General features: G+C 36.2%; 2 protein-coding genes across 3 annotated transcripts; both read right to left on the reverse strand.

The window, feature by feature from the left end:
- Nucleotides 1-10,377: 10,377 nt before the first annotated feature.
- LOC147480251 (uncharacterized) lies at nt 10,378-11,055 on the reverse strand. The gene has a single exon (XM_086578601.1). It carries the CDS (start codon nt 11,053-11,055, stop codon nt 10,378-10,380), a length of 678 nt encoding a protein of 225 aa, XP_086434727.1.
- Nucleotides 11,056-12,421: 1,366 nt separating this feature from the next.
- Nucleotides 12,422-13,455, reverse strand: LOC147480252 (uncharacterized). Of its 2 annotated transcripts, XR_015206857.1 has the most exons (3): nt 12,884-13,455; nt 12,601-12,805; nt 12,422-12,516 (listed from the first exon to the last, which is right to left on the reverse strand). XR_015206857.1 is itself a non-coding variant. In XM_086581367.1 (2 exons), coding segments are annotated over exons 1-2 (564 nt in total). In that variant the 5' UTR covers nt 13,446-13,455; the 3' UTR covers nt 12,596-12,803. The 2 variants fall into 2 exon arrangements, 1 of the variants encoding a protein (XP_086437493.1); XM_086581367.1 differs by lacking the exon at nt 12,422-12,516 and having other exon boundaries at nt 12,596-12,805.
- Nucleotides 13,456-27,622: the final 14,167 nt, after the last annotated feature.

Consider the following 27,622-nt stretch of genomic DNA (forward strand, 5'->3'; position numbering starts at 1 on the left):
AGGACACGTAAGGTAGCTGCCGTGGTTGGAGCTATGGCGCAGGTTACAAGTGCAAGAACTACCGCTTTCACACTAGCGATAGCATACCAAGGAAGGCATATGTGAATTGTGACATTGACAAAAATTGTATTTGGATGGTATAATCAATGATGATAGTGAGTGTTACGATCTTTTGAGAATGAGTAAAGAGTCGTTCCGAAAGTTGGTTGTTTTATTTAAAGAAAAAAATTTGTTAAGAGATTCAAGGAATACTAAAGTTGAAAAGCAAGTTGCTGAGTTCCTTCATACTATAGGGCATAACGTTAAAACCCGAGTCATCAAGCATAATTTTTTATGTTCGGGGGAAACAACTAATCGGTATTTTCATATTGTTCTAAGGATCTAGTGGTGGAACCAACCGCTGATATGGAAACACCTCCAATTATACGATGTAATGAAGTGAGATTCTGGCCTTGGTTTAAGGTAAAATATTAGTATATATTATTTTGTCAAAATTGTTAAAAGTTTTTGATATTGAATTTATGTAGGATAATCCATATGCAAAAGGCTTGTTGAATGTCCCAATAAAGCAATATGATGAGTTGTCTCTTGTTTGTGGGGATGACCAAGCTACAGGGAGTTATGGGAAGGCAATCAGAGATACACAATCTGAAAATGTTTCTGTTGAAGAAGTAAGCGAGACCCAAGGGATGCCACAAAAGGCAAAGAGGAGTAGACAGTGGGAGGAAGCTTTTTCGAAGCTTGACGGGTTGGCGCAGCAAGTTTCTCGCCTAGCAAATGCAGTGAGTAATGTCGATTAAAGCTTTTGCGACCGAATCTTCTCTAAAGTGATGAACATTGAAGGGTTTGATACTCAAATGTTAAACTCAACTTTTGAGTATCTAACTGAAAACCCTCTTGCTGGGAAGCAGTTTCTTTCAAAGACTACCGAACTTCGTATGAATCGGTTGTCGAGTTTTGCTACAAGAGAGTGACTTGTGCTTTAAGAAAATAGGAATGGATCTTTTTAAGAAGAGGGGCTTACTCTATTGTTTTTACTTTTTGTAGCTTATTTGGTATTCAGTGGTATAATAATTTTAGTACTTGCTTTTGCTGTGTCTTTACTTTTTGTCTATTAGAAAGAATTGGGACTCTGTTGGATCTGAATTGGGAGACTCCCATTTTATAGTTTTAGGGAATGTTTGTATCATAGTTTTAGTGGAGAAGAACTTTTAGTAATGCTTTGCTCTGTTATAAATTTGATTGTACGAATTTTGGTGGGACATTAGAAGCCTCCAAAGCATAGACTCCCTCCTATCTTTTTGGGCAATGTTTGGATCAGACTTTTAGTTGAAGAGACCCCATGTAATGCTTTGCTCGTCTTTTTAATAAGATGGCAGCTTAATAAGAAACTTTTGGTTATTTAGCAGTATATTATAAGTCCTTTATAGACTCCAGAAACAATATTTGCCATTTGAATTGGTAAAACATTGATCAGATTCTGGGAAGCTCTTTTCATCTTGCTTGCATTTTTCTGATTCAGGGCTCCAGAAGTTCACATATTAATTGGTAGACCTACACATTGTTCTCTTATATTTCTCTTTATTTGTGTATCGCAGGTTCTATCTTGCAAAAATGTATTTTCTAGCTACCAGAAGGTTCCACAATCTCCCACACCTTCTGTAGGGAAAACCCCAAAAAGTGATAGTGAAACAAATTCTTGAGGTGATACTAATACTGGTGTTTCACTTGATTGGATATGACGTTATGATTGGATATGAGTGTGAGCTTCTAGTGCAAATAGTTTAATCCTTAGATATTAAACATAGTTGGCATGTGAACCTGTTTCATTAGCATCAACTCAACTGGATCGTCTTCCTTTGTACACTTGACACAAGGAAGTATATCAGCCCTCCTAAATCCAACACTAGTTTGAACTTAACTACATTTTCATCGAAAAGTTTTTCCATATACCAAACAGGTGGAGAATAAATTCCTGTAAAACATTTTCTTTTCCAGTTGAACCAAACACAAGAAAAAGATTTTATGGAATTTGAAATCAAGGAAAATAATTTCTTATAGAAACAAGTTTCTAGGAATTTTAAATTCCTTGAACCAAACGTAGCCAAAGATTGTGTTTGGTTCAAGGAAAGTGAAGGAAAAGAAAGTATTTTCTTGGAAAATAGAATCTCTTGGTTATTTGGTTCACTTGAGAAAACAGAAAAATGGAAAACACATTCTTCATCTTGGTCAAAATGAGTGAATTCAACTTTCTTTTCAAATAAAAGGAAGTTGCTTTCCTTATTGACGGCAAAGAGAGAGAGAGAGCGCCAGTCCATGAAAAGAGGAAGAAGACATGTCTATGAGAGATTGGGGTTTTGATGGGTATTATTGGGGCTGCTTTTCGGGGATTGTTCATGTGCTCTGGGTGTATGGGCTATGGGCTTGATGCAGTCCAGAATTACTTTTCCACAAATGAACCAAACACCCAAAACGAACATTCTTGACAAATGAATTTTGGCATTTCATTTTCAACGAATTTTTTTTCTTGATGAAACCATATTCAGTGAACCAAACACAGTCCGAGAAAAAAAAAGGAAAAATTGTGTTTGACTTGGAAATTGCGAGTGACAATAGCAAGTTAAGTAATTACCACGAGAGACCCTTTAATCCCCACATCCTCTTCCCCTCTCATTTTTTTCTTTTAATGGTAATGATTTCTAACATAAATAAATTTAATAATATAAGAAACTCATCAACACTGTGAACAAATATTTCTTTAGTGATGATTAAAGGCAAAAAAATTCATCAACGGGTTCAACAAGAAAAAAACAAAAGAAAAAATTATAAACTAAAATAATATGTTTTTGCACTAGATGGTTCTTCACTGCACCTTTGAAGGATTGAAGATATTCAAAAATGTTTGTTTAAAATGAAGACCCGTCTATTGATGTCTTTATAAACCACATGGGTAACCCAACAATTATTACATTGAAAGTTTATTTTTTGTTTTTTTAGGGATGTACACATTGCTCCCAATCAAGGGAGCATGATATATTAGTCTTCAAGCATTGTTAAATAATAAACCGCTGTCTATTTGATATTGTCAATCCTTCATTTTCTTTTATAGAGAGCTAGGTGGTTGATAGGGGCGGCCTTGAATTTTGGGGTGGCCCTAGGCGAGTTCTTACCATGGAGGCCTGGGAACAAAAAAGCAAAAACAAAAGGGTAATTTCCCAATTAGTAACCCATAATGTCAATGTGTTCCCAAGTAGTAACCACTCTCCAATTTTGACTTTTCAACCTCACTTTTGACACTTTTGCCCTTCTCCTTATTTTCAAACAATGCCCACGTGGACCTGCAACACTCTCTCTCTACTGCAACACTCTCTCTCCTTATTTTAACTGATTTGAAGTGATTTGATGGGTGTGTGGATAGATACCACAGATTATCTTAGAGATGAAGAGATGCAAATGAACGGTCACGAACGCATCTGTGGTTTGAAAGCCTCGAGATTCGTAAACATTAAGATGGACGGTTATTTACATTAACATCGCTCATATACTCTTTTTATTATAAAAAATTATTTTAATAAGAAAAATGTAGAGATATTACAAGAACCAACAAAAACATGAATAATGGTAAAAAATAATAAGATTCTTGTAAAAATAACAAGATAAAAATCATGAATTAAACCAACCCATGTATTAAACCCTTAATATTAAACCATTAAACCATCAACAAAGCATTAAAACTAAACAAAATCTACACAGCATTCACAGGACATGTTCTGGTTCTACAACTATCATCAACAAAAATTGCAAAAGCACCAGAAACTAAGACAAAACTATAAACCCCAACATAAATACAGAACAACCCTTAATCTTCATCGTCTTCATCTTCCTCCTCGTCTTCATCATCGCCATCATCCCCAGAACTGGAACTATCATCATCATGTTGGTCTTCCCACATGTAATCAGTAGGGTCTTCAACAAAATAAGGATCATACATCTCTTCATCGTCTTCTTCTTCATCAGTGTAGTCATCAGTAGAATAACTATCCTACATTGAGTACTCGTCACTTGAGTAATCAGTGGTTTCACCGCTTGAACATCCAGGAAGAGGCATGTTGATAAAAAACGATGGAGAGAAAAGTTTTAACTTTGGTAGATTGTTGCTAACAGAAAGAATATTAGAATGTGATAGAGATCAAATTTTAGATGACTATTTCCACTGTTATTTCGAAGTGATTTTAAAGATAAATGTTTGCGGGAAACGAGGCGTTGTAATTATGTGGGGTGGTTAGTTTTCTTTTCACAGTCTTAATGTACCGTAAATGGTCATCATGACACACAAACAATGAAGGGACAGGCAAGACCAAATTAATTTAGAAAATGAAGTGAATTTTGACCCTTTGTCAAAGCCAATGTAATTCGTTTGTTGCCATATTAGAGGACATGCAAGTATGCAACTCGACTAAATTACCCCGAAATTAACCCATAAATGGACCCTAAATGGATTGAATGAATAATTTGGGTACCCATAAATAATTATCAATGTACAAGAAAGTTACTGATAGTCTTAAGGCCACAATATAGCTATTAATTGGATAGAGGAATATGAATATCATTATTTTGGCGGGAAATTTGAGGATTGACATGTGTCCCCAATTTGTAGAAGACCTTTTATTTATTTAAAGGCAATCAAACCCTTTTTTTCTTTTTTCAAATACCCATGTTTATTTCATGATATCTAGTGGCAAGCATGCTTCGGCATGTTAAAAAGCTTCATGTAGAATGTTAATCTTTATACTGAATTTACTGAATTTTTTTTAACCTTATTAGAATTAATTATTTAGGCAATGTATAGTAAAGTTGTTGATAGTTCTAGGGTCGGAATATGTTTATTCATTTGATAGAGGAATCAACATGGACATCAGTATTTTGGCGGGAAATGAAGTTGGGTACCCAATGAAGTCTGACATGTGGAGGGAAATGACCTTGGAACGTACGTGTCACAATAACCGAAACTTAAAGAAATCAATTGGGAATTAGGGGGGAAAATTGTCCTAGTGAACCTCAATTAAATTTGGAAACCCTAATTTTTAGTTTCACTTCAATCTCCATATTATAACCTTCATTTTATCTTTATGGTTCGAATTATTAGTGGAGAAATGAGGAAGCTTAACCTGACATGTAGAATGTCATTAGATAAAATGCAGAAATTATTTGGTGGATTTAGTAAGGAAGAAAGGGAGGATTTTGAGAATTCCTGTTTTCGAAGCTTTTTGCAAATCCAAAAAAATATGCACGCAACAACTACACTAGTTTGTGCCATAGTTAGCCATAAAGTTGGTAGACTTTGCTATCGGATTGGTAACAAAGATTTGGTATTCAAGAAGAGTGATGTTGCATTGATTATGGGTCTTAGTGTAAACTATGTTGCTAACTCATTCTACACCACTGACGTGAAGAACAACACATCAGAATTTCGTGCTAGGTTTTTTAAAGGAAGCAATCAAGTGAGTGAGACGTAAATATTAGATGCTTTAGTGGTGGCAAAATCCAAAGGTAGTAGTGAAGATAAAAGTGATATATTTAGGCTCAATAGGTTGTATGTGCTGCTCCAAGTTGTGCTTCCTGGATCTTCTAGGACTGTAGATGGAAGGTATGTTGATCTTGCAAAGGACCTAGCTGCTTTTGATCAGTTTCCATGGGGCACACCTTGCTTTGAGATGTTAGAATACTGTTTGGATGATATTTACAAAAATGTGTTAGCTGAGAAGGACTCCTTTGCAGTTTATGGTTGTGTTATTTGTTTTGATATTTGGGCATACCTTCACATCCCCTCTCTTGGGGCTCGTAGGGTATTGAATGGTAAATTCCCAAGAATACTAGATTGGGTTCAGTTGCCTCCCAAGAACTTACATCTCCAGACCTGGAAGAAGAAGTTCGAGCCTCTTAAGGGTAAGGTTGTTGCCTTTGACACTTTGGATATTGAAAAAGAAGAAATGAATGAAGATGTAATGAAGGTGGCTTTCAACCAACAGGCCACACAAAGCGTTGCTTCGATTTCAGAGGAGATGCTTCAGAGACAGGCACACCTACTGAAAGGCCTTGTAAGCATATCATTGAAACTCTGCATTGTTGATTATAAACTCTGCATTGTTAATTATATTCTGCAACTGGATACATCAGCATTGCATTTTTAATTATTTGACATCTGTTGCATTTATAAGAAAGGTTCTTAAACTGAAAATATCAGGAAGTATATATTACATTTGTGTTGACTCACAGGATAGGTTCTTAAACTTGATATATCAGAAACTCTATGGTAGTTTTATGTTAACTGATAAGATAGGTTCGTAAACTGGATATATCAGGAACTTTATGTTAGTGCTCATAAGGTAGATAGGACACTATGATACACCGGCAATGCTTACTTCAACTAACTTTTGAATATAGGTTAGGGTGGCTCGGAATGACATCAAGTCTGAAATTAGGACAGGTATGGAGACAATACTGTAAGGGGTTTTACAGGGTGGGAAGAAAAGTGGATTGGGTGAACCATCATCATCCCAGGGGGTTGTGAAGGGACCAAGAACAAAGAAAACAAGGGGAAGAAGCTGTGTCTACACCAATGCTGATGCTGTTGTCAAAAAACCTACTACACGGTTTGTTAAGAATAAGGTTAAAGCTGTTGTGGAAGAAGTTGTGTCTACCCCACCTTTTAAGAGGAAGTCATCATCCCCACCTCCTAAGAGGAAGTCATCATCCCCACCTCCTAAGAGGAAGTCATCATCCCCACCTTCGAAGAGGAAGTCATCATCCCCACCTCCTAAGAGGAAGTCATCATCCTCTAAGAAAGTTACATTTGATCTTTCACATGAGGTTGAAGAAAATAGAAAAAGAGGAGTGAATGCGGGGTTTAAAATGGTAAGGAGGAGGGGTGAAGAGAAACAGAGTATGCAAAGAAGTGAGAGTCCAAACCAAAGGTTAAGTAAAGTAGAGGTCAGAAAGGCTAGCAAAAGGCAAACAATTTTGAAAAGAAGTCAAGTCAGTGAGAAAAGAAAAGACATGGAGGCTAAGAGCAAGGAAGCTAACAAACCAAAAAGAAGAAGAAATTTGATTGGTTTAGGTGAGGAAGAAGAAGATGGAGAGGGAGAGGGTAGTGAAACTGATCTTGTTGTAGCAGTTGATGTTTTGAGAGATATTAGTGAAGAGTTACCCAAGACTCCTCTTGATGACCAGGTGATGGGGGAAGACCATGTACATGGTTTTTTCCAAGAACATGAACATGAACATGAAGGCCCTTATGATAATGATGAGGGTCTCCAGAGTTTTTTGTTGGGGAGGTTGAAGAGAGGGTTGTAAATACCTACAAATGTCAAGAGAATGTGGTTCAGGAGTCTTTGAGCAATGAAGTGCAGGAAGAAGGTGTGAAAGAGCCTGTTGATGAGAATGTGGTTGGCCAAAGTCCCCTAGTGGAAGTCTATAATATGGATGTTGTTGAGCATGTGCCATTTATTAGTCCCTTGGCCATTGCTCCTGGTGATGGTCCCTTGCCTACACCTAATGTTGATGTTCCCTCCAATGATGATGTTGATATTGATGGGGAAGAAGTCCCGAACTCGAGAAATGGAGAAGGTCACATTTTCTGCTTTTACTTTCTTGCAATAGTGACATAACCCGACTTGCTCATTGTCACCCACAACCGCCAAACCTTTGAGGTAGATAGTCACCAAATCTATTGTTGTTATGAAATCTAAAAATGATAATGTGATGTTGGGAGAACATGATAATGATGTAGATGATGATGATGCTGTGGAGGGGGAAATGGTGGTCCCTGATGTGGTGCGCATACAGAGTCAAATGGCAAGTGAAATGGAAAAGAAAACTGAAGAAACACACCAAAGAAGAAAGAAGAGAAGGCAAGGGATGCATGGTCAGTCATGGGAAGAAAACATTGGACAAGAATGTGATGAGCTGATCAAGTCTGCTCTGGCAAAAACATTTATCAAGAAAACCACCACCAAAGGTGACCTCCTCGTACTACAGTACTATTGGAAGATGTTCACAAGGTTGTACAGTCCACAAAACTGTTTAGATGTTAGAGTGTTTGGATACAACCAGTCTATTTCAGTGCATAGTTTCCATTCATTGCATGGAAGAGAGTGGGTAGATGGGGAGGTCAGTACACAACTAACATATTATCTTACATATTAACCATCAGCAACTAACATACTAACCATCAGCAACTTCTGCATAATAATGTTTAAAATTCTATGACTCAGGTGATCACCATATATGTGAAGCTGTTGATCAGGTGGTACATCCAACATTGTAAGGAAAATGACATTCCAGAAGAAGAAACATATACTATCATTGAGGATGTATACTTTTCTGTAAGTTGTATCACATTGGTTGATGGAATTTGTTTTGTATAGTTCACCTTACTGATGAAGTACTTCATGATTTTGTTGATGTAGAAATTCATGAACAGAGAGTATACAAACTTTAAGAAGAAGATGGAAGACCAAACCTTCAGTGGTGCAACTCCTGATGACAGAGTAGATAGTGGTGCGTATCATCCACATGAAGTTGTTAAAGAGTACTTAGACCCTTATGAAGGAAGAATTAGAGATCAAGCACACCCATCCAGGGCAATGGGTCTTATCATTCCTCTTCAAGTTGAAGGTAGCCACTGGGTTCTTGAAGTCTACAATTTTGGAAAGAGAAAAATCTACAACTATGATTCTCTTGGTCTGAAGAAAGTTTCTGATGAGCAACTTGCTATAGAGACTTGTCTTACTTATGTCATGAGGTATGCTGATCCATCGTCACCTCATGATTTGGGAGCCCCTTGGGCTCGTGAGTTTGTGCCTGTTACCCAACAACCATATACAAATAGTTGTGGCCTATTTTGCCTAGCCTATCTAGGACGCCTTCGAGGGGTGTACGAGGAAGTAAACAAAATAGATATGCAACCCCATCGAATGAGGAAGAGGATTGGAATGGATATAATTAATTGTGGGTTGAATCCAGATACTGTTTCAAAAAGCAGACAAGAGCAATTGGAGAAGAGTTTGGAGGATGCTAAAGAAGTCGGTACGTGAGCATGGGAATCACTATGAAACAGCTAGGTGGATGCTACTTCTTCTATTTTGTGTTTAGTGAAACAAATAACTTCTTCTATTTTGTGTTTAGTTGTCTAATTTTAGTATGGTAATATCATTTTGTGGTGCCGTTAATATTATCAGCTACGAATTTGTGATGATGGAATTTGTCATTCATTGCTTCATGCTTTCATGGAGTGATGAGTTAAGTTTTTAGTGAAGCATTTTTTATGGAATTAGTTGCTGATAGGTCCTGCAATGCAATATGGTTATTGGAATATTTTGTTTCATCAAACATTTGTGTATAGTTTAGGCGGGAAATGTTTTGGGCGGGAATAGTTTGGCGCCAACACCACTTGGGCGGGAAAATAGTGTGTTTCCTTTATAAGTACAAAATGGGTTGCCTTTCTTGGTCCATCCCATTTCTCTTTCTTTTTTTTTTCTCGTTTAAAATGGGTGGGGGTGAGGATTCTACCAAGAATAATACAAATGTTGGTTCATCATTAACCAACTATAGCAAATGTTTTGAGTGTGGGGAAACTGGGCACTGGAAGATCAACTGTCCATGGGCAACTACGCACTGTCCGCTATGCTCAAGTACGAATATGAGGTATGGTGTAAGTACATAGCCACATAGTCTGGGAAGAAGGTTTCTCTCATGTAGGGCCAATCCATGCAAGGGTTTTAAATGGATAGATCTAGAAGGTGAAGGGACACATAAGGCTAAATCACCTGCTAGTGAAGCAAAGGTGACAAAGGAAAACCAGTTGCAAATCACCATTGATGGTCCTATTAAAATGAAAATAGAGGGCAGTGTTGATGATGTTAGCCTACTTGTAAAGAAACTATCCATTAGAGACTGACCATGTCACTGTTATAGTTACTGATATTAATAGTACAAGAAGATGTCCGTTCAAACCAAATTAATTATGAAACCAAAATTGCCAACCAAAACTATCCAAAATATCAACCCCGAAGTAAAGCTACAGGGTAACAATTTACCACTAAGATATATGCAACTGCAAGTGCCAATTTCAAACAAACAAACCAAAGCTGCCACTATTGGTGATTAGTTAAAAGAAAGATCATATGTACTCTTCATATTCAAAATCTGGTGGAATCCCAGCTGAAAAATCAATCCACTCAGCATCATCACTGGCAACCGTGCAAGTTGCCTTATTGTGTCCAAGACCACCACAACGCTGTATTACACCTTCTTCTTTGCACCCCTCCCTCTCCTTTAGAGCTTTCTATTTTTTTCTGGTCTTCCGGCATCACCTCATCAACGGAATGGACGGACGATGATGCCATCATAAACCCAAACCCACGTTCTTTTCCTCTTAATGGTGTCTAGTTCTCTATATGTATCCATCATCGTTTCTTTTGTGTACCAATGCAAGCAAAAGTCATATGCACATAGCTTACAGTGATCGATTGCCTTCATAGCATGGCTACAAGGAAAACCAACCTGCTGAAAGAAACCGCATGTGCAAGTCCTCTCCAAAAGGTCTACGGTGTCAGTACGGTCTAGTGATTGCACAGAGTAAACGTGCTCACTTGCCTTTGTTGCTGTGAAACGTCTACTCGAATATCTCGACGAGATGAGCACTTCCTCAGCTGATTTGGTCAGTTTTGTCTTCAGCTTTGACGCCATCACCCGGTAGTCATAAAAATGTTTCATTATGTTCAACCTGATACCATTGACAAGAGATGTCACTGGCATAGCTCTCTCTGGAAGTATCATCTTGTTCCAGCTCTCTATGTGATTTGTGTAGCAAATGCCATACCTTCTCATTGGAGCAAAAGCACAACACCATGACTCTTTCGGAATCTTTACAATCTTTGCATAACCTTTGCTGTCGGCACAATAAATTTGGCTCATAAGTCTTACAAATTCTACCTGTTCATAAGTTTCAGTAGCTCTCTTCACCTTCCCTTTTGTCTCTTGCTTAGGGGCCATTTGTTTTTGCCTCTTATAAGATGTGGCCCAGTGATTTTGGACATTTTTTTTGTTTGTTTTTTGCCTCTTATAAGAGGCATTCTACTAGAAATGTCTTATAAGAGGCTCCAATTCTATAAGTATCAAAATTGGATCTACTTCAATTCTATAAGTCTTATAACTTGAAAAATGACTCAAACACCCCCGTCCATATACTCCTAGCCTCATTTATCTCTTCTTCCCTTTTCATTATCTTCTTCTCCAAATAACTCCATTGCCCTAGCCACCACCGGCTACCACCACCACCACCAAACTATTAAAACCACCACCACCACTGCTGCCACTACCACCACTATCATCACCACCACCACCACTACCACCACCATCATCACCTCCACTACCACTACCATCGTACTATTAAGACTATCACCACCACCACTACCATCACTACCACCGTGTTATTAAGATCAATATCATCACCTCCACTACCACCACCACCACCACCACCACCGTACTATCACCACCACCACCACCACCACTACCACCGTACTATTAAGACTATCACCACCACCACCACCACCGTGCTATTAAGACATCTACCACTTCTACTACTACCACTACCACTGTGCTATTAAGACCAATATCATCACCTCCACTACCACCACCACCGTGCAATTAAGACCACTACCACCACCGCTAATTAAGGTAGTTTCTTAAAATCGATATTCTAATTATCAAAATTGATTTGAAATCGAAAATCAAACTATACACTAATTTCAAATTAATCTATTCAAGTTAAATGTGATGTAAAATAGGGTTATATGTGTCAAATAACCATCTATAAGATGTTATGTATTTGTTTTTTCTATTTTTACAAGTGCTTATAAGAGGAACTTAAAATGAAAAACAAACCACTTTATAAGACCATCTTATAAGACCCTCTTATAACACATGGTCTTATAAGACCCTCTTATAACTTAACCCAAAAAAACAAATAGCCCCTTAGTCATACAATTTGAAATGTGTTGTGCACAAAAGCAATGGACTGCATTAGGAAGTATTTTAGGCACGGCTTGAAGAATGCTTACATGCCTATCAGAGAAAAGAACAAAGTTTTGCTCCGTCCAACAACAAGGTCTCTTAACTTTTCCGTAAACCAATCCCAAAGTGGTCATTATTTTCCTTTGGGACTATGGCAAATGCAATTGGAAACATCGTGGCTATCGCCATCAGCTCGCGATAGCAGTTAGTATGATTGACTTGTACCTACTGTCATGAAAGTGCCATCAATCATAATCAATGGATCGAAGACATCTTTTGTAAGCTCGGACAATTATACCGTGAGCTCACAAACAAACATTCAAACTTGTGCTCAGGGGCTGATGACGTTTGCAGCTCGGTGAAACAATCTAAATCCACTCTTTTAAGTTCTTTACAATAATTTGGCAACATTTGGTACGACTGACTAAAGCTTCCCCTTATCTGCAAGCAAAAAAGCCAAACAAACATAAGCTAGTTGTTGCTACTATTGCGTTCATTAGTTGCTGATATAACCAAGGCAGTTACCTTTTGCATTGCAATTTCTTTTGCTTTCCAAGCAACTTTATACGACACATTTGTCTGGTGTGCGTCCTTAACCTCCAACTGCAACTGTTTCGGAGCCATATCAATATTGTCCCTAAGTTTCGATTTCACAACTTCTGAAACCCATTTTGCATCAGCTTGTTTATTAGTTGCAATTGCTTTATCTTGTGAACATGTATGTGCTTCTCTGAAGGTTATAATAACCCATATATCGTAACCGATTGGCTTTTTGCAAACAAATGAAATGTGCAACCAGGAGACTTACACTTCATATAAATCCTCTCAGGAGAAGTGCTCGCACGACGCAAATCAAACATGTTTGCTATTGCGTATGACTTCATGTCTTTTATAAGATCATCCCGAGTAGGATAGTGTTGTCCTACTTTAGGAGGAACAAACTTCAGGTTCACATGAGGAGGAGTTCCATCCACTTTAGCTGGTGTTTCTGGACTATGGGGAGAGCGAAGAGGATCATATCCTTGATGTAAGTCTTCTGAATTGAGATCTTCTGCACCGAATAGTGTAGCATCAACCATTCCATTTGTTTCAATATCAGGTTCACTTTGGCCTTCCTCATCATTAACAGTCATAGGCGTGCCTCCCCAAAAAAACTCTTGACTACGGTTAGGAGTAGACCATACATCACAATCATCATCCAATAATTGAACTTCATTATCATCATCTTGATTACCACCATTTACTACTCTAACTTCATCATCATCAGCTCCATCCTTTACTTGTACTACTTCTTCTTCTTCAAAATTAACTTCATGTAGTATTTCAACTTCATCATCATCACCCTCATTATTGTCAATATTTTGATTCATGGAAATTCTATATTCCTCGGGGGCGTCCTCTCAGATACCATATGGATTTTGGGAATCAAAGTCATCATAATCGAGGTTGATCAAGATCCGGTACACCATCTTGCTCATCACCATCATTGACCGGCCCCTCATTATATCGATAATTAGCTCCCCACTATCAGCAACTGGAACTATATGTTACCTTGCAAGGCTATAATGTGTACCTTCCACAAACAGAGAAGGCGGTGTAACCGTTTCTCTTATCTGTACTGAAGGTTCAGGTGTAACTTCAGAGGAAACACCCTCTGGCCAAATATCTATATTTCAATGAACACTCCGTAAGTTCCACACCACTATCAGTGACAGGTAAGCTATCATCTATCAACATATCCCATTGATATCGAAGACTTACCTGTCATCACCTTTTCGAACGTTGACAAGCTGTGAGGTTGAATGTGTTCTTCGACGTCGTGAATCTCCACATCTTCCCATTGATGAGTCCCCACTCTCCCACTCCAGGGTTGGTCAAGGGGACTTTCTGGAAAACCAAAGATTCATAACTATCAGGAAATAAAGCATGTACCCACCCTCACTAATAATGACCTAACCAAATGGAATTGCATTACTTACCAATTGCTTCATCGACAAGTTTAAATTGGTTAATAGGACGCTTCGACGAAGCTAGCTCCTTCTGTTTTAGAAAAGAGTGTTTCACAGGAGAAACAATGCTTGGAGTTCGTCTTTCTTAAACAACTTAGTAGCAACTTCTTTCTTCTTAACATTAGGTTGTCCATTGCTTACCACTTCTACTTCGTTGATAACCCAAACCATCATTGTTTTTCTTGGAGACTTTCTTTGTTTCATAATCATGTTCAAATAATCTGTTTCTTCATCAATTCGACACGGGGACTTCTTCGTCAAGTATCTTATAGAAAAAGTAGATCTCTTTCTCGACAACACACCTTCCACGGTACTCATGAATCCTTCAAATGAAATACCCCCATCACAAACTCTCAATTTCACCTCGCCACCAACATACTTCATCCGGCCATACTTGTCCGCTTTCATCTCCCCATTGTAGTGAATAAGAACATCCAAAGAAGTACCTAACCAAGTAAGTATAAAAAAAAAAAAACAACCAAAAACGATGGTTACAAAGAAGTACCTAACCATAAACCATAAAACTGAAAAGTAAATTCAAACATTTAAGCACAAACTAGTTAAACTAACACTTTCAGGACATTTATGACAGAATCTATCTTAAATGCCTTAATATTAAACCCAACATTAAATATAGAATCAACATGGAAACCACCAACATTCTACCACAACTATATAATCAACATGCATTTATGCATGGAGACGTTATAGCTGTCTTCAAAACCCTCTTCCTTGAAAGATGAAACATCAAACAAACAAAACACTAAACTACGTGGAACAAAACCGTAGACCCAAGACCCTAGATAGCTTAAAAAACAACAAACTATACCTTTATCATGTGAATGTGTCATGTTTTCCATGTCAAACCTTTAAAAATACAAAAAGCAGAGGGACAATGACGAGGAAGAAGAAGAAACAACCAAGAAAAAAACATAAACTTTGAGCTTTTGTCCTTATTTTTTTAGGTTGGCTCAAAATACGAGGTAAAAGTTGTAAATGTACTGACAACCAAAATCACTGAGAGTTGCTGATAGTTTATTAGTCAGTTGCTTCTTCATTATAGCAACCACAGATACTACAACATGTTTTGATTAACGTGTTTTCTTGATCAAGATCCAACGGTTGTCCATCACTGCAAAGTCAAACTCATCAGGTACAATATGACAGAGTTATGCGCAGTAGGTAAGGAGGGGAGAGAGAGTGTTGCAGGTCCACGTGGGCATTGTTTGAAAATAAGGAGAAGGGCAAAAGTGTCAAAAGTGAGGTTGAAAAGTCAAAATTGAAGAGTGGTTACTACTTGGGAACAGATTGACATTATGGATTACTACTTGAGAAATTACCCAAAACAAAAAACCACATCCGAGCAGCTTTTTTTTCTTATCCAAATTTAAGTCAAAACCACTCATATATGAAACCAAAAAATATAGTTGCATTAATACTATCTAACCATTACCCAGTGGGCTGGACCAACTTTGTTGGCATGGCAAATTTTCAATAAGTATGAAACTTCTAGTAAAATACCATTTAACCATTACCCAGTGGGTTGGACCAACTTTGTTGGCATGGAAAATTTTCAGTAAGTAGGAAACTTCTAGTAAAATACCCTTCAACCCTATTGATGCTTGATATAAAAAGGAATTTAGAGAACAATGTTTGTTTGTGTTTTTATGTTTTAAGTTTTTAAACCATGACCAATGTTGTTGGGGTTTTGTGATTTAAACTTCATTGCCTTTTGAAAGATAAGAATCCTCCTCAAGTTTGAGTTCCATCAATATTAACAAAACCCAATTTGCTAACCTAGACAAGAAACCTCCTCAAGAAAAATTCAATTACAAAAACTAAGCACTATTAAACCTTAGTCTTCTTGAATTTCTAGATGCAAATTCACTAATTAAGTCTCCATAATCCATCTTTTCAGCCATAGAATTTTCAATGGATAACATATATACCTAAACCATTTAATCTTTCTTGTGACATGGCTGACCGAATATAAGGCTTGATCAATTTCAAATTTGAGAAATTTCTTTCTGCTGATGCGACGTTAACTAGTATAGTCAAAACAATTTTGTAAGCAACCCATGCATTTGGAAATTTCTTCATACACTATGAACTGCTCAAACCTACTTTTAAATGAAGAGAGGGCTTGATCTACGAGGAAGAAGAAGTAGTAATTGACTCTAAAAGATTCTTTCGCTGATTGTGGCACCTCTTCACAAACATTTTCATCGAATTGTTTCTTTCTATGAATGATCCATTTCTAACGAAAAACATACATGTTCAATTTCCATTGTAGTTGCAATCTTTTTAGCTTCCTCCATAGTTTCTTCAAACCCGATTTCTCTATACTTTTCAAAAGTAGAAATAAGTCTTTTCAATTCACTTACTACAACAATAATCTCCTACACGTTTTCAGTTTGAAAGCTTTTCCTAATAGAGTTAACAACAAACAATAAATAACGCCAAACAAACCATTTAATCTTTCTTGTGACATGGTCGACTGAATGTAAGACTTGATCAACTTCAACTTTGTGAAATTTCTTTATGTTGATGCGACGTTAACTGGTATAGTAAAAAAGAAGTAAGCAACCTATGCATTTGGAAAACAATTATCTCGTGATAGTAAATGATTCAGCACATCGAATGCTTTCTTTGTGTCATTCGGTAAAAGATCTCTCATGATTCTTAACTCATAAAATAAATCTTTTCATCAATATCACAAACTTCATCATATTTCAAAATTTCTTCAAGTTTGTCGCAAAAAGACATTAAACTATTTAGATCTGAAGACTTCAACTTTTTCAAATCAAACAAAAAACCAAAAATTTCTCGTACACTTCGAACTGCTTGTTTCGACCCAATATGATCAAAATACTAAGTGGTGATGAAAGAGATGAAGAACGTAGAAAAGTAGTTAGAAAAGTGATGGTGATCTAGAGAATGATGAGATTGTACCTTTCGGTTGCCTACGTACCCAAATTATCGATGGGATCAAGTCTCAATAACGTAGTTCCTTATTATGAAAAATAGTTTGGTATTTATATGTGTAGAGTAGAGATTTCTTGTAGCACAAATAATTATAATTGAACATGACTCTTAATTGATGATTATCTCTTTGATAAGAAATGAATCTGAACATAAATTAATGTACGTAAGTGGCAAGCCATGTGGCTAGGGTTCAGCCCTAGACACATGAGTTAATAGGCCTGTATATCAATCCATGGTATTGCAAATTGGGCCTTAGCCTTGTTGATTAAACAAATAAAGTGGAGACCCCTACCAATGGACATTTGCCACGTAGGTGGGGATTGAAACACCACCCCCTCTTTGGCATGTGAACGAAGTTCTTATGGCAAAGAAGAGAAAGAAAATCAGCGAGGAAAAGTAATGAGAAAAAAATAATAATAAGTAGAATGAATAACAAAGGTGTTTCGACCAAATATGATCAAAACACTAAGTGGTGATGAAAGAGATGAAGAACGTAGAAAAGTAGGGAGAAAAGTGATGGTGATCGAGAGAATGGTGAGACTTTATCTTTCGGTTGCCTATGTACCCAAATTATCGGTGGGATCAAGTCTCAAGAACGTAGTTCTTTATGAAAAATAGTTTTGTATTTATATGTGTAGAGTAGAAACTTCGTGTAGCTCAAGTAATTGTAATTGAGTATAACTCTCAATTGATAATTATCTCTTTGATTTTGAAATGAATCTGGACATAAATTAATGTACGTAAGTGGCAAGCCATGTGGCTAGGGTTCAGCCCTAGACACATGAGTTAATGGGCATGTACATCAATCCATAGTATTGCAAATTGGGCCTTAGCCCTGTTGATTAAATGATTAAAGTGGAGATCCCTACCAATGGACGTTTGCCACATAGGTGGGGTTGAAACACCGCCCCCTCTTTGGCAAGTGAACAAAGTTCATATGGCAAACAAGAGAAGAAAAATCAATAAAAAAAATGAAATAAGAAAAGAGTGAACGGAATGTATAACAAAGTGTAGTGTGAATGCAAATAATATAATTAGGGAGATGTGAGATGCAAGTTATGTAGGCAACAACAAATTCATTGTGAGATGCAAGGAATGGTTTGCATGCTATAAAGGACGTATGGAACTTGTCGTAAAGATGTAAAGAAGTGCACATAAATCTGTATGGGCGGGTCAATGATTTATCATAGTTTGAAGCATGGTGATACAAAAGACCTGCCAAAAAGCTTGGCAATGAAAGAAGACAAAAATAAAATAAAAAGAGTTAAAGTGGCATGTGGCATAAAAAAGTATACGGAAAACAGAGTGCAATAATATAATCAACTATGATAGTTTGACAACACATGTGATGAGGATGCATGGTAGAAGTAGAATTAAAGGTAGTGGCAGAAAAAGTAATAATAGGAAGAAAAGGAAGTTAAATACGAATTGGATTCGAAGGTGATAGCAAGGGCAAGGACTAGCGTGAAGACCTTAGCAACTAAAAACTGGATGCCAATTTCTAATTAGTTAATAATTCGATTAGTAAAACCGATACAAATCCAACCAGTAATGTAAAACTAGATCCAAGATATATTATATAAGCGCTTGCTAAGTTCTAGATGCAAAATAGTAGAAGGAAAAAACTAAGTGTTTAAAACGAGACAAACGAGGTTTATGGCGATCATAGAATTTAAGAGATGGAAAGAAGTGGTAGATATAGAGAACACATGAGGCCGCGGCGAAGGAACTGATATCGAACAAAGTTTATAGTGCCAAACAATTTCTGAGGTAAGACTCACAAATGGCTTGACAAGTTCGTTATTATCGCTGATTGTGTGAATGTAATACCATAGAGCTAAAAATTCTTTTGATGAAAAATAAAAATAAAGTACGGGTTTGCTATTGAATATTGTTGTTGTGTTAGAAAACATACTTGTAGAAAATTGACCGTGTTGTTGATTTATGTAGTTGAAATGGAATGGAACGAGACACCCCAATGTAGAGAAAAACGCCCCCAATGCTAACTGAACTTGGCAAAGATTTTGTCGTAGCAATAGTAACGTACTAAGCGAGCGTAAAAACGATCAAACTTAGACTGACGAAGCTAAACGTGGTAACTGAATTAGATTTTGGCATAGTGATAGTAACATATTAAGTGAGCGTAAAAGCGTTCAAACTTAGACTGACGAAGCTAAATGTGGTAACTTAGTCAAATTTTGTCGTAGCGATAGTAATGTACTAAGCGAGCGTAAAAGCGTTCAAACTTAGACTGACGAAACTAAACGTGGTGACTTAGTCATATTTTGTCGTAGCGATAGTAACGAACTAAACGAGCGTAAAAACGTTCAAACTTAGATTGACGAAGCTAAACGTGGTAATTTCATCAGATTTTGTCGTAGCGATAGTAATGTGCTAAACGAGAGGAAAAATGTTCAAACTTAGACTGACAAAGCTATATGTGGTAAATTCCTCAGATTTTGTCGTAGCGATAGTAACGTACTCAGTGAGTGTAAAAGCGTTCAAACTTATACTAACGAAGCTAAACATGGTAACTTAGTCAGATTTTGTCGTAGCGATAGTAACGTACTAAGCGAGCGTAAAATCATTCAAACTTAGACTGACTAAGCTAAACGTGGTAATTTAGTCAGATTTGTAGTAACAATAGTAACGTACTGATAAGAGCCCAAAACTGTAGTTTTAACCCCTTAACAATCATACTTTTAGACCAATTATGTGAGTAATAAATAAGAGTTAATACTGATTACGTGTTTTTATGTATTTCAGGCAGTAAAGTCAATTATGTGTAGAAATGTGCCACTTTGGCGAGATAAAGGAGCAAAGGTTGGTTGCTAAGAAGTTCTGTGATAAAGGCCAAGATTCAAGGAGACAAAGCCTTTGTAAAGCCCGGTCAAAAGCTGAAAAGTCAAAGTCAACGCGGGCAGAAACAGCACACAAAGTCAGCAGAACTTTCGAAGGCCATATCTTTGGACTCAGACCTCGGAATTGGGAGTATCTTATGTCAAAACGACCGGCTCGGAAAGAGCTTTCCAATGGACCAAGCCTTGATCCAATCAGAGGAGCAAAAGTGGACAAAATATCTGTCGAAGCCAACTATAGCTGAAGAGCCCATTTTGGACTATAGAAATTGGGTTTTGGGCCCGATTTTCCGGCCCAAAACATGGCTCCAAGCCCATGCACGATTTTTGGATCTGAAAGTATAAAAACAAAAGCTTAGCTCTTTGTTTAGGGTAGATAGTTAGGTTAGAAAATAAATTAGGTTAGGTAGCAAAAGGTGGTTAGGTTCGGAAGCTAATGTTAATGGAGTTTAGGGTTAGAAAAAGATAGATCTAGATTAGTTTTTAGATCTAGATCTAGTTTTTTTTACATTCATTCAATTAGTTAGTTTAGAATCATATTTTAGTTTTAGAATAAAGTATTAGTTCTTCATTTCAATTTAGATTATTGCTTAAATTCTTATTTAGATTTAGTTGTCTTAAATTCATAATTAGTTATTCACAATCTTAGTTCTAAATTAGTTTTAATTTCAGTTTAATTTAATTATGTCTTATTGTTATTATTGTTCTTGTGTTGGGAATGGTAGTATAGAAATTTCACATCAAATCATTACTCTCACCATTGTTCCTTTTGGGTTTGATTAGTTGAATTCGATTTAAGTCTAGAGAGTTAAGAGTGCACGAATCCTTACTCCTTATATTGCATGATTATATTTTGAGAGTAAGAATAGTTGATTTAAACGTAAGAACGATAGGATTACGTATTAGTGTTCTTGTAGCATTAATATTTAGGATTCTACTATTTTTATGGTTTATAAGCGAGTGTAAAAGCGTTCAAACTTAGACTGACAAAGCTAAACGTGGTAATATAGTTAGATTTTGTCGTAGTGATAGTAACATATTAAGTGAGCATAAAAATGTTCAAACTTAGACTGACTAAGCTAAACTTGGTAACTTAGTTAGATTTATCGTAACGATAGTAACGTATTAAGCAAGCATAAAAGCGTTCAAACTTAGACTGATGAAGCTAAACTTGGTAATTTCGTCAAATTTTGTCGTAACAATAATAAGGTTCACTAGAAACATAATTATACCATTGGAACAACTAAAGTGAAAGAAAGACTTATTTATTGATCACTGAATCTTGAAAAGTACAAAGATAATAACGGAAAATAAACTACTAAACTAGAAACAAACTAACGAAGTTTTGTCCATTTTTTCTTTCAGCTTGTCTATTGAATAAATGATGGTATGGTGACAAGAAATTGTGACTAATCTTAAAGTCAAAACAAAATTGTCAAATTTCTTAGACGATGTATTATTTGCCATTATCAGAAGTCAACGATGCTGGAATACCAAAACGACAAATAATGTCACGCTATAAGAAATTTTTAACGTCTAAAGCATGGATCTGGGCTTCCGCTCACTTAGTAAAATAATTTGGTGTGACAAGCAAAAAACGAACACTGCCAGGGGCTATCGGAAATAAACCAATAATGTTAAGGCCCCATTTCACAAATGACCAAAGGTTATGGATTGGATGACGCTTCATCGCGGTCAGTTTGACCCATATTATCTTGTTTTTGACAAGGCACACTTCTTGCACAAATGTTTAACATCCTTTTGCATGTATGACCACCAATACCATTGGGTCATTGCTCTGTGAGCGAGACTTCGCCCTCGGGAGTGGTGCTCACATAGTCTTGAATGAATTTCTTTGAGGCCTAGTAAATCGTTCATTCTACCCCAACAACGAAGGATATGATTGAGACTTGTGACTTTGCAATAGAGTCTTTGGTCATCAGGAATTTCGGAGCATTGTCAGCTGCATGATCGTCGTCGGTAGCCATGGTAGATACCGAGACATTAAGAGTACTAAGCTTGTTGGGATCATCTGATAGCATAAGTTGTTGATCTAGTGTTGTATTGGCAGCGATCCATAGATAAGTATGAGATAGAATTAGGATGCCTTACATCATAATGCAGATACTACACAATACTGATAGATGTAAAATTTCATGTAATTCGTTGAATTAAGTCCAAATAAACGATCCTGCTATCATCGCCCGAGCCACATATTATCATTCAAAGTGGCTAGCGACTAACTTAGAATAATTAATCATAACTTAGTCACCCCCAGCTGAAGAGTTGTGCGCATACGACAAATGACAGTTTCGTACTCGGCTACATTATTTGAAGTGTCAAAACCCAAACGTAGAGGCCTCTTAATTATGTCTTCATTCAGCTTCAAGATGACAAAACCAAGACCGAAGCCATACTTATTATGCTAACCATCGGTGTAAATCTAGCAATTAATTAGCTGATATATCTGATAAATATTTCATGTCATCGCCCCCGGGAGGTAATGACAATTAGGGATCAACATTTTTCTCATCGAGTAATGCGTTCAACATAGGAATATCATCAATAAGAAAATCAGCCATTAGCAAAACCAAAGTTTGTCTTATTTTAACTGTACGAGTGTCAGAGACAATGTTATAAGCACTAAGGTAACTTTTCCATTCTACGACTCGATTTGTAGACATTGCAAAAAAAAAACTTGCGTAGTGGATATTTAGTATAAACTTCGACTATTCCTTCTTAGAAATAAGCTTAAGACGTCTGGCAGCATGAAACAAGGCCAATGCAATTTTCTCAATGCAAGAATGGCTCTATTCAGCTGATATAAGAGTCTTGCTAACAAAGAATACGAGATAACTGATATTTACTAATTTATGTAAACTAACTATCTATGCCTAAACACAAATAATCAATCAACTAAACAAGTGTTTAGATCAATATTCCTACTCTTAAATAATAATGAAGTAATGTAAAGAGTACGGATTCGTTCCACTCCTAAACTACCAAGACATAAATAGAATTCAACCAATTTAATATAAGGAAGAACATGTGAGAGTAATGATTATGATGTGAAATCTAATAATATGATTATTCTATGAATTTAATCTTAATACTAAATTAACTAACAATATAATAATGTGAATCAAATATGATGGAAATTAGAGAGAGAAAAAATCCACTTTATGATTCCTTAATATTGAAAGCATATATGTTGAAAAACCCTAATTTTTATATTCTCATTAAAAACTTAAATATTAATCTTAGACTTTTATGATCCCTAATTCAATTATACCATCTCTAGTCATAATCAAATTAGCATGAGAACAATGTTTAATTTGTTTTCCATTCTCATGGCAAAACTCACAATCCTCTAGTTTAGATTTTTCTCTTCTTATCTCTAGGTCAAGAAAAACCAAAACTTTAAATCTTAATCAACAAATCTATGCTAAACAATTCAAGTCCCCTTAAAGCTTCATTAACCTCCCTCTAATGGGAGTTTAGCTTTGATTTATTAGATGTATTAAACTAGAATAATAAAATAAAGACATAAAAGTAAAAGAGAATTGAATAATAACTAAAGCTTTTATTGAAAGGTTTTAATGGTGGCTACAAACCCTAATTATAAACTATACTAAACTAAAAAGAAAGGGAAGAGAGAGAGAGAGAGAGAGAGAGAGAGACCTAACTAAACTAATAAGTGAGTAGCCAAATTAGATTTAGTCTTAATCCTCTTTATATAGGAGAGGATTAGGGTTATATTTTCCTGCATAGGCCTAGAGGCTAGACTTTGGGCCTCTAATGTGAGCCCAAAGTCCATTAGGTTAAATCTAAAAGGGCTAATTCTGATAGAAATTACTTTAGGACCATTTTAGTTTGCTTTTACAGCTCTGATTGGAACAAGGCCAGCTCCATTGGAAAGAGTATTCTGAGCCGGTCGTTTTGACATAAAGTTGGAACAATTCTAAGGTCCAAGTCCAAACATACGCTGTTTTAAAGTTCTGATGGTTTTTTGTCCTTTTTCTACCCGAATTGACTATAACTTCCCAGCTTTGACTGGATTTAAAAATATTTTTTCTTCTTGATTCTTGGGCTTTAAACATAGAACTCTTCTAGCAATCATCTTGACTCGTTTTCCATGCAAAATGGCGTCTTTAAGCACATAAACAACTTCAAGACCTGAAATACACAAAAAAACGTAAACAGTACTAACTCTTATTTATTATAAACATAATTGGCCTAAATAGAATACTATTAAGGGGTTTAAACTACACTTTTGGGTGCTTACCCACCACTCCCAAACAATATTTTACTTGTCCTCAAGCAAAGATGAGAAATAAAAATAGATAAGTGGCAAAAAATATGGTCCTAACTAATCTCATTTCGCATAGTGCGATTGTATTGACCATATACAATAAGGCCTTAAACTACTAGAAATTCCCTAGTGGATGAGTTATAGCCTCGTGAGAGTTTTTCAGCGAAGATACTTACAAACTTCATTTATACTACAACGACTAAGAAATAAAAGTAATTTCGCCTAATTTATCACAGATATCTATACATCTCACTAGCATTTAAACAAGGATCATCAATATAACTCCTAAATTAATACATACATAATAATCAAATTATCTTAAGATAAACAACTATATAATGAACTATGCTATAAAATGTAATGGCATGTCTTGTTATGAAACTTTTGGGTAGCGTGCCCAAGTAGGTTCTCACAAGAAATGTGTCAAGACACATAACACTCTTATTTTTTCACTCGAGTTTGCTAACTCCAGTGTGCAGTGGGTGATAAAAGTAAAATGTTAGTTCTACCCACGCGCAAGCAACGACACTCGGACGCGAGTAAAACTAAAGTTATTCGTGGTTCTATATTTATCAAAGTTCTACTTTCGATGCTATTGCACTAAGTGGAGTAGAGAATTCGTTCCACTCTTAGTTCTTTAGAATTCGCATTTCCTAAGATTATCAATCTATCCAAAGTTAATGAGAGTTTTATGAAATTATACTACGATGGTAATTCAATTACTAAAATACTAACTATGATAATTCAACTACGGAAATATTAAATTGATACTATGATAAGGAATTAGGGGGGGTTGATTCCGCCTTAACTCGACTTAATTCACTAACGAAGAATCGTCGTAATCCGAATTGAACTGCTTTCGCATAACAATTGGTTCATCCTAATCCCTAGTTGTTTATGGTAATCTCTACCAACTAACATCTAGCATGTTAAACAATCAAACCCATTCTCATGGTGAACTAATCGTTTTCTAGAATAGAATGGAAAATCACGACTATTCTACGCTAACACAAATCAAGCTTCATCAAGGCTTCTTCAACCCACCCCCTCTAATGGAGGTTTAGCCTAGAATCATTATGCTATCATTTCTATATGAATTTAAGCAAGACATGGTATAAAGATTCTAACTTTCCTTATTTTAATTCAAATGGAAATCTAATCATGCAAGAATTAATTGAATATAGTAATGACAAAATAACTAAATCTATGAATTGAAACTACAATGATTAATGGAATGAAACTAGATTATGAAGAACAAACTAATTTTATTGATCTAATAAATAAATAACAATTGATTCAAATACTAATTTAAAACAAGATAATAAAAACTAATTAATTTTAATTGAGTCTAAATCTAGATCTATCTTTTCTTCCTACCCTAGCTACCATTGTTAAGAGTCAAGCCTCCTTTTGCTATATGGAGGAAAACAGATCCAAAAAATCGTGCATGGGCCTGGAGCCATATTTTGGGTAGGAAAATCGGGCCAAAAAACCAATTTCTTCAGTCCAAAAAGAGCTCTTCAGCTGGATTTGGCTTCAACAGACTTTTCATCCACTTCTGCTCCTCTGATTGGGTCAAAGCTTGGACCACTGAAAAGATCTTTCCAAGCCGGTCGTTTTGGCATAAGGTATGCCCAATTCCAAGGTCTAAGTCAAACAATACGGCCTTCGGAAGTTCTGTTGACTTTTGTGTGCTGTTTCTGCCCGCGTTGACTTTGACTTTTCAGCTTTGACCGGGCTTTAAAAAGTCTTTTTCTCCTTGATTCTTGGCCTTTATTCACAGAACTCCTTAGCAACCAACCTTTGCCCCTTTATCTCACATAAGGGGCGCATTTCTGCACATAATTGGCTCCAATGCCTAAAATACATAAAAGCACGTAATCAGCGTTAATTCTTATTTATTACTCACATAATTGGTCTAAAAACATTATTGTTAAGGGGTTAAAACTACAATTTTGGGCTCTTCTCAAACCACCCCCAAACAATATTTTGCTTGTCCTCAAGCAAATATGAGAAATTAGCATAAGTGACCAAAAATGGAGTTCAAACTAATCTCGTTTCGCTGAGTGCGATTGCTTTTACCATATGCAACAAGGCCTTAAACCACTAGGAATTCCCTAGTGGACGAGTTATAGCCCCGTGAGAGTTTTCCAGTAAAGGTACTCACAAACCTCATCTATACTACAACGACTAAGATATAAAACTATTGTTTCCTTATTTATTCTCAAATATCTATACATCTCACTAGCGATGAATAAGAATAACCAAGTCGAAACCTAAGCTAATATATGCATAAAAATCAATCATCTATAAATAAACATATATACAATGAGTAATGATATGAAATGCAGTAACAGGTTCGTTTATGAAACTTTGGAATAACGTCCTTAAGTAGGTCCTCACATCAAAGTCAAGACAAAAATCACTCGATTTTTCCGCTCCAAGTTTTCATTACTCCGATGTGCGGTGGGCACACTTTACCTTAATCTTCAATGACACACAAGGAAGCCGAAGTCGATCAAACATATATGCCACTTACTATCACACTAACCTATTCCTAATTGAGCTAGAGGTCTTTATTAGGTGTTGCGGGGATTAGGAGATGGTTTAAGAAGGAAGGAAATGGATATTCAAAAAGGACAAGTCTGAGATAATAGGGTCTTCATATTACGTAATTAGAGAAAACCTTGTTCTTTTGCTTCTACACTTTGTTTCCATCCTTCGACTTTTTATTTTGGCTTTTCGACTCCTTTTATTCTATTTGTGGAGTTTTCATTTTATTTCTATTTTTCTTTTCTTTTCTTTTCTTTGGATGGATTTTTTTTTTTTGAAGCAACTAACTAATTTTTGTTTACACAGGTTTTTCCCTTCTTCTTTCTTCACTCATCCTATTCTCAGACTTATTCTAAAATGGGTAGGTTGAATTTTTATTTTGTTTTCTTTTTGTAATAGGGTAAAGGAATTGTGGTTTATGAAAGGCTAAAGAAAAGCTCAGAGGGGCGACTAGTGGAAAATAATTCATAGGTTTGAATTTCTGGCTATATCGATCCAAAAAGGGCCTAAATTCTCTCTTAGGACATGGTATAGTGGCCAAGCAAGTGGACATGTGATTTCTCTATCCAGAATATACTTATCCCTTGTGTCATTTCTCAAACATTTCACTCATATAAGGCTTTAGGCTATATTCTCACAGGATTTGTAGAATAAGTACTCTAGCCTAGATTTCAGAAACTTACTGCCAAACAATCATAGATACTCATGCAATATATTTATAGAAAGATGCAAGATTATTACATACATATTAACCTAAGTTTCGAAAAATTATTCTAATGTAAAAGCTAACGTGAGACTTCTAGATTATTTCGGGCATAGAGTAAGAAACA

The sequence above is a fragment of the Coptis chinensis genome, chromosome 8 (assembly GCF_015680905.1).
Source record: "Coptis chinensis isolate HL-2020 chromosome 8, ASM1568090v1, whole genome shotgun sequence".
NCBI classification, from domain to species: Eukaryota; Viridiplantae; Streptophyta; class Magnoliopsida; order Ranunculales; family Ranunculaceae; genus Coptis; species Coptis chinensis.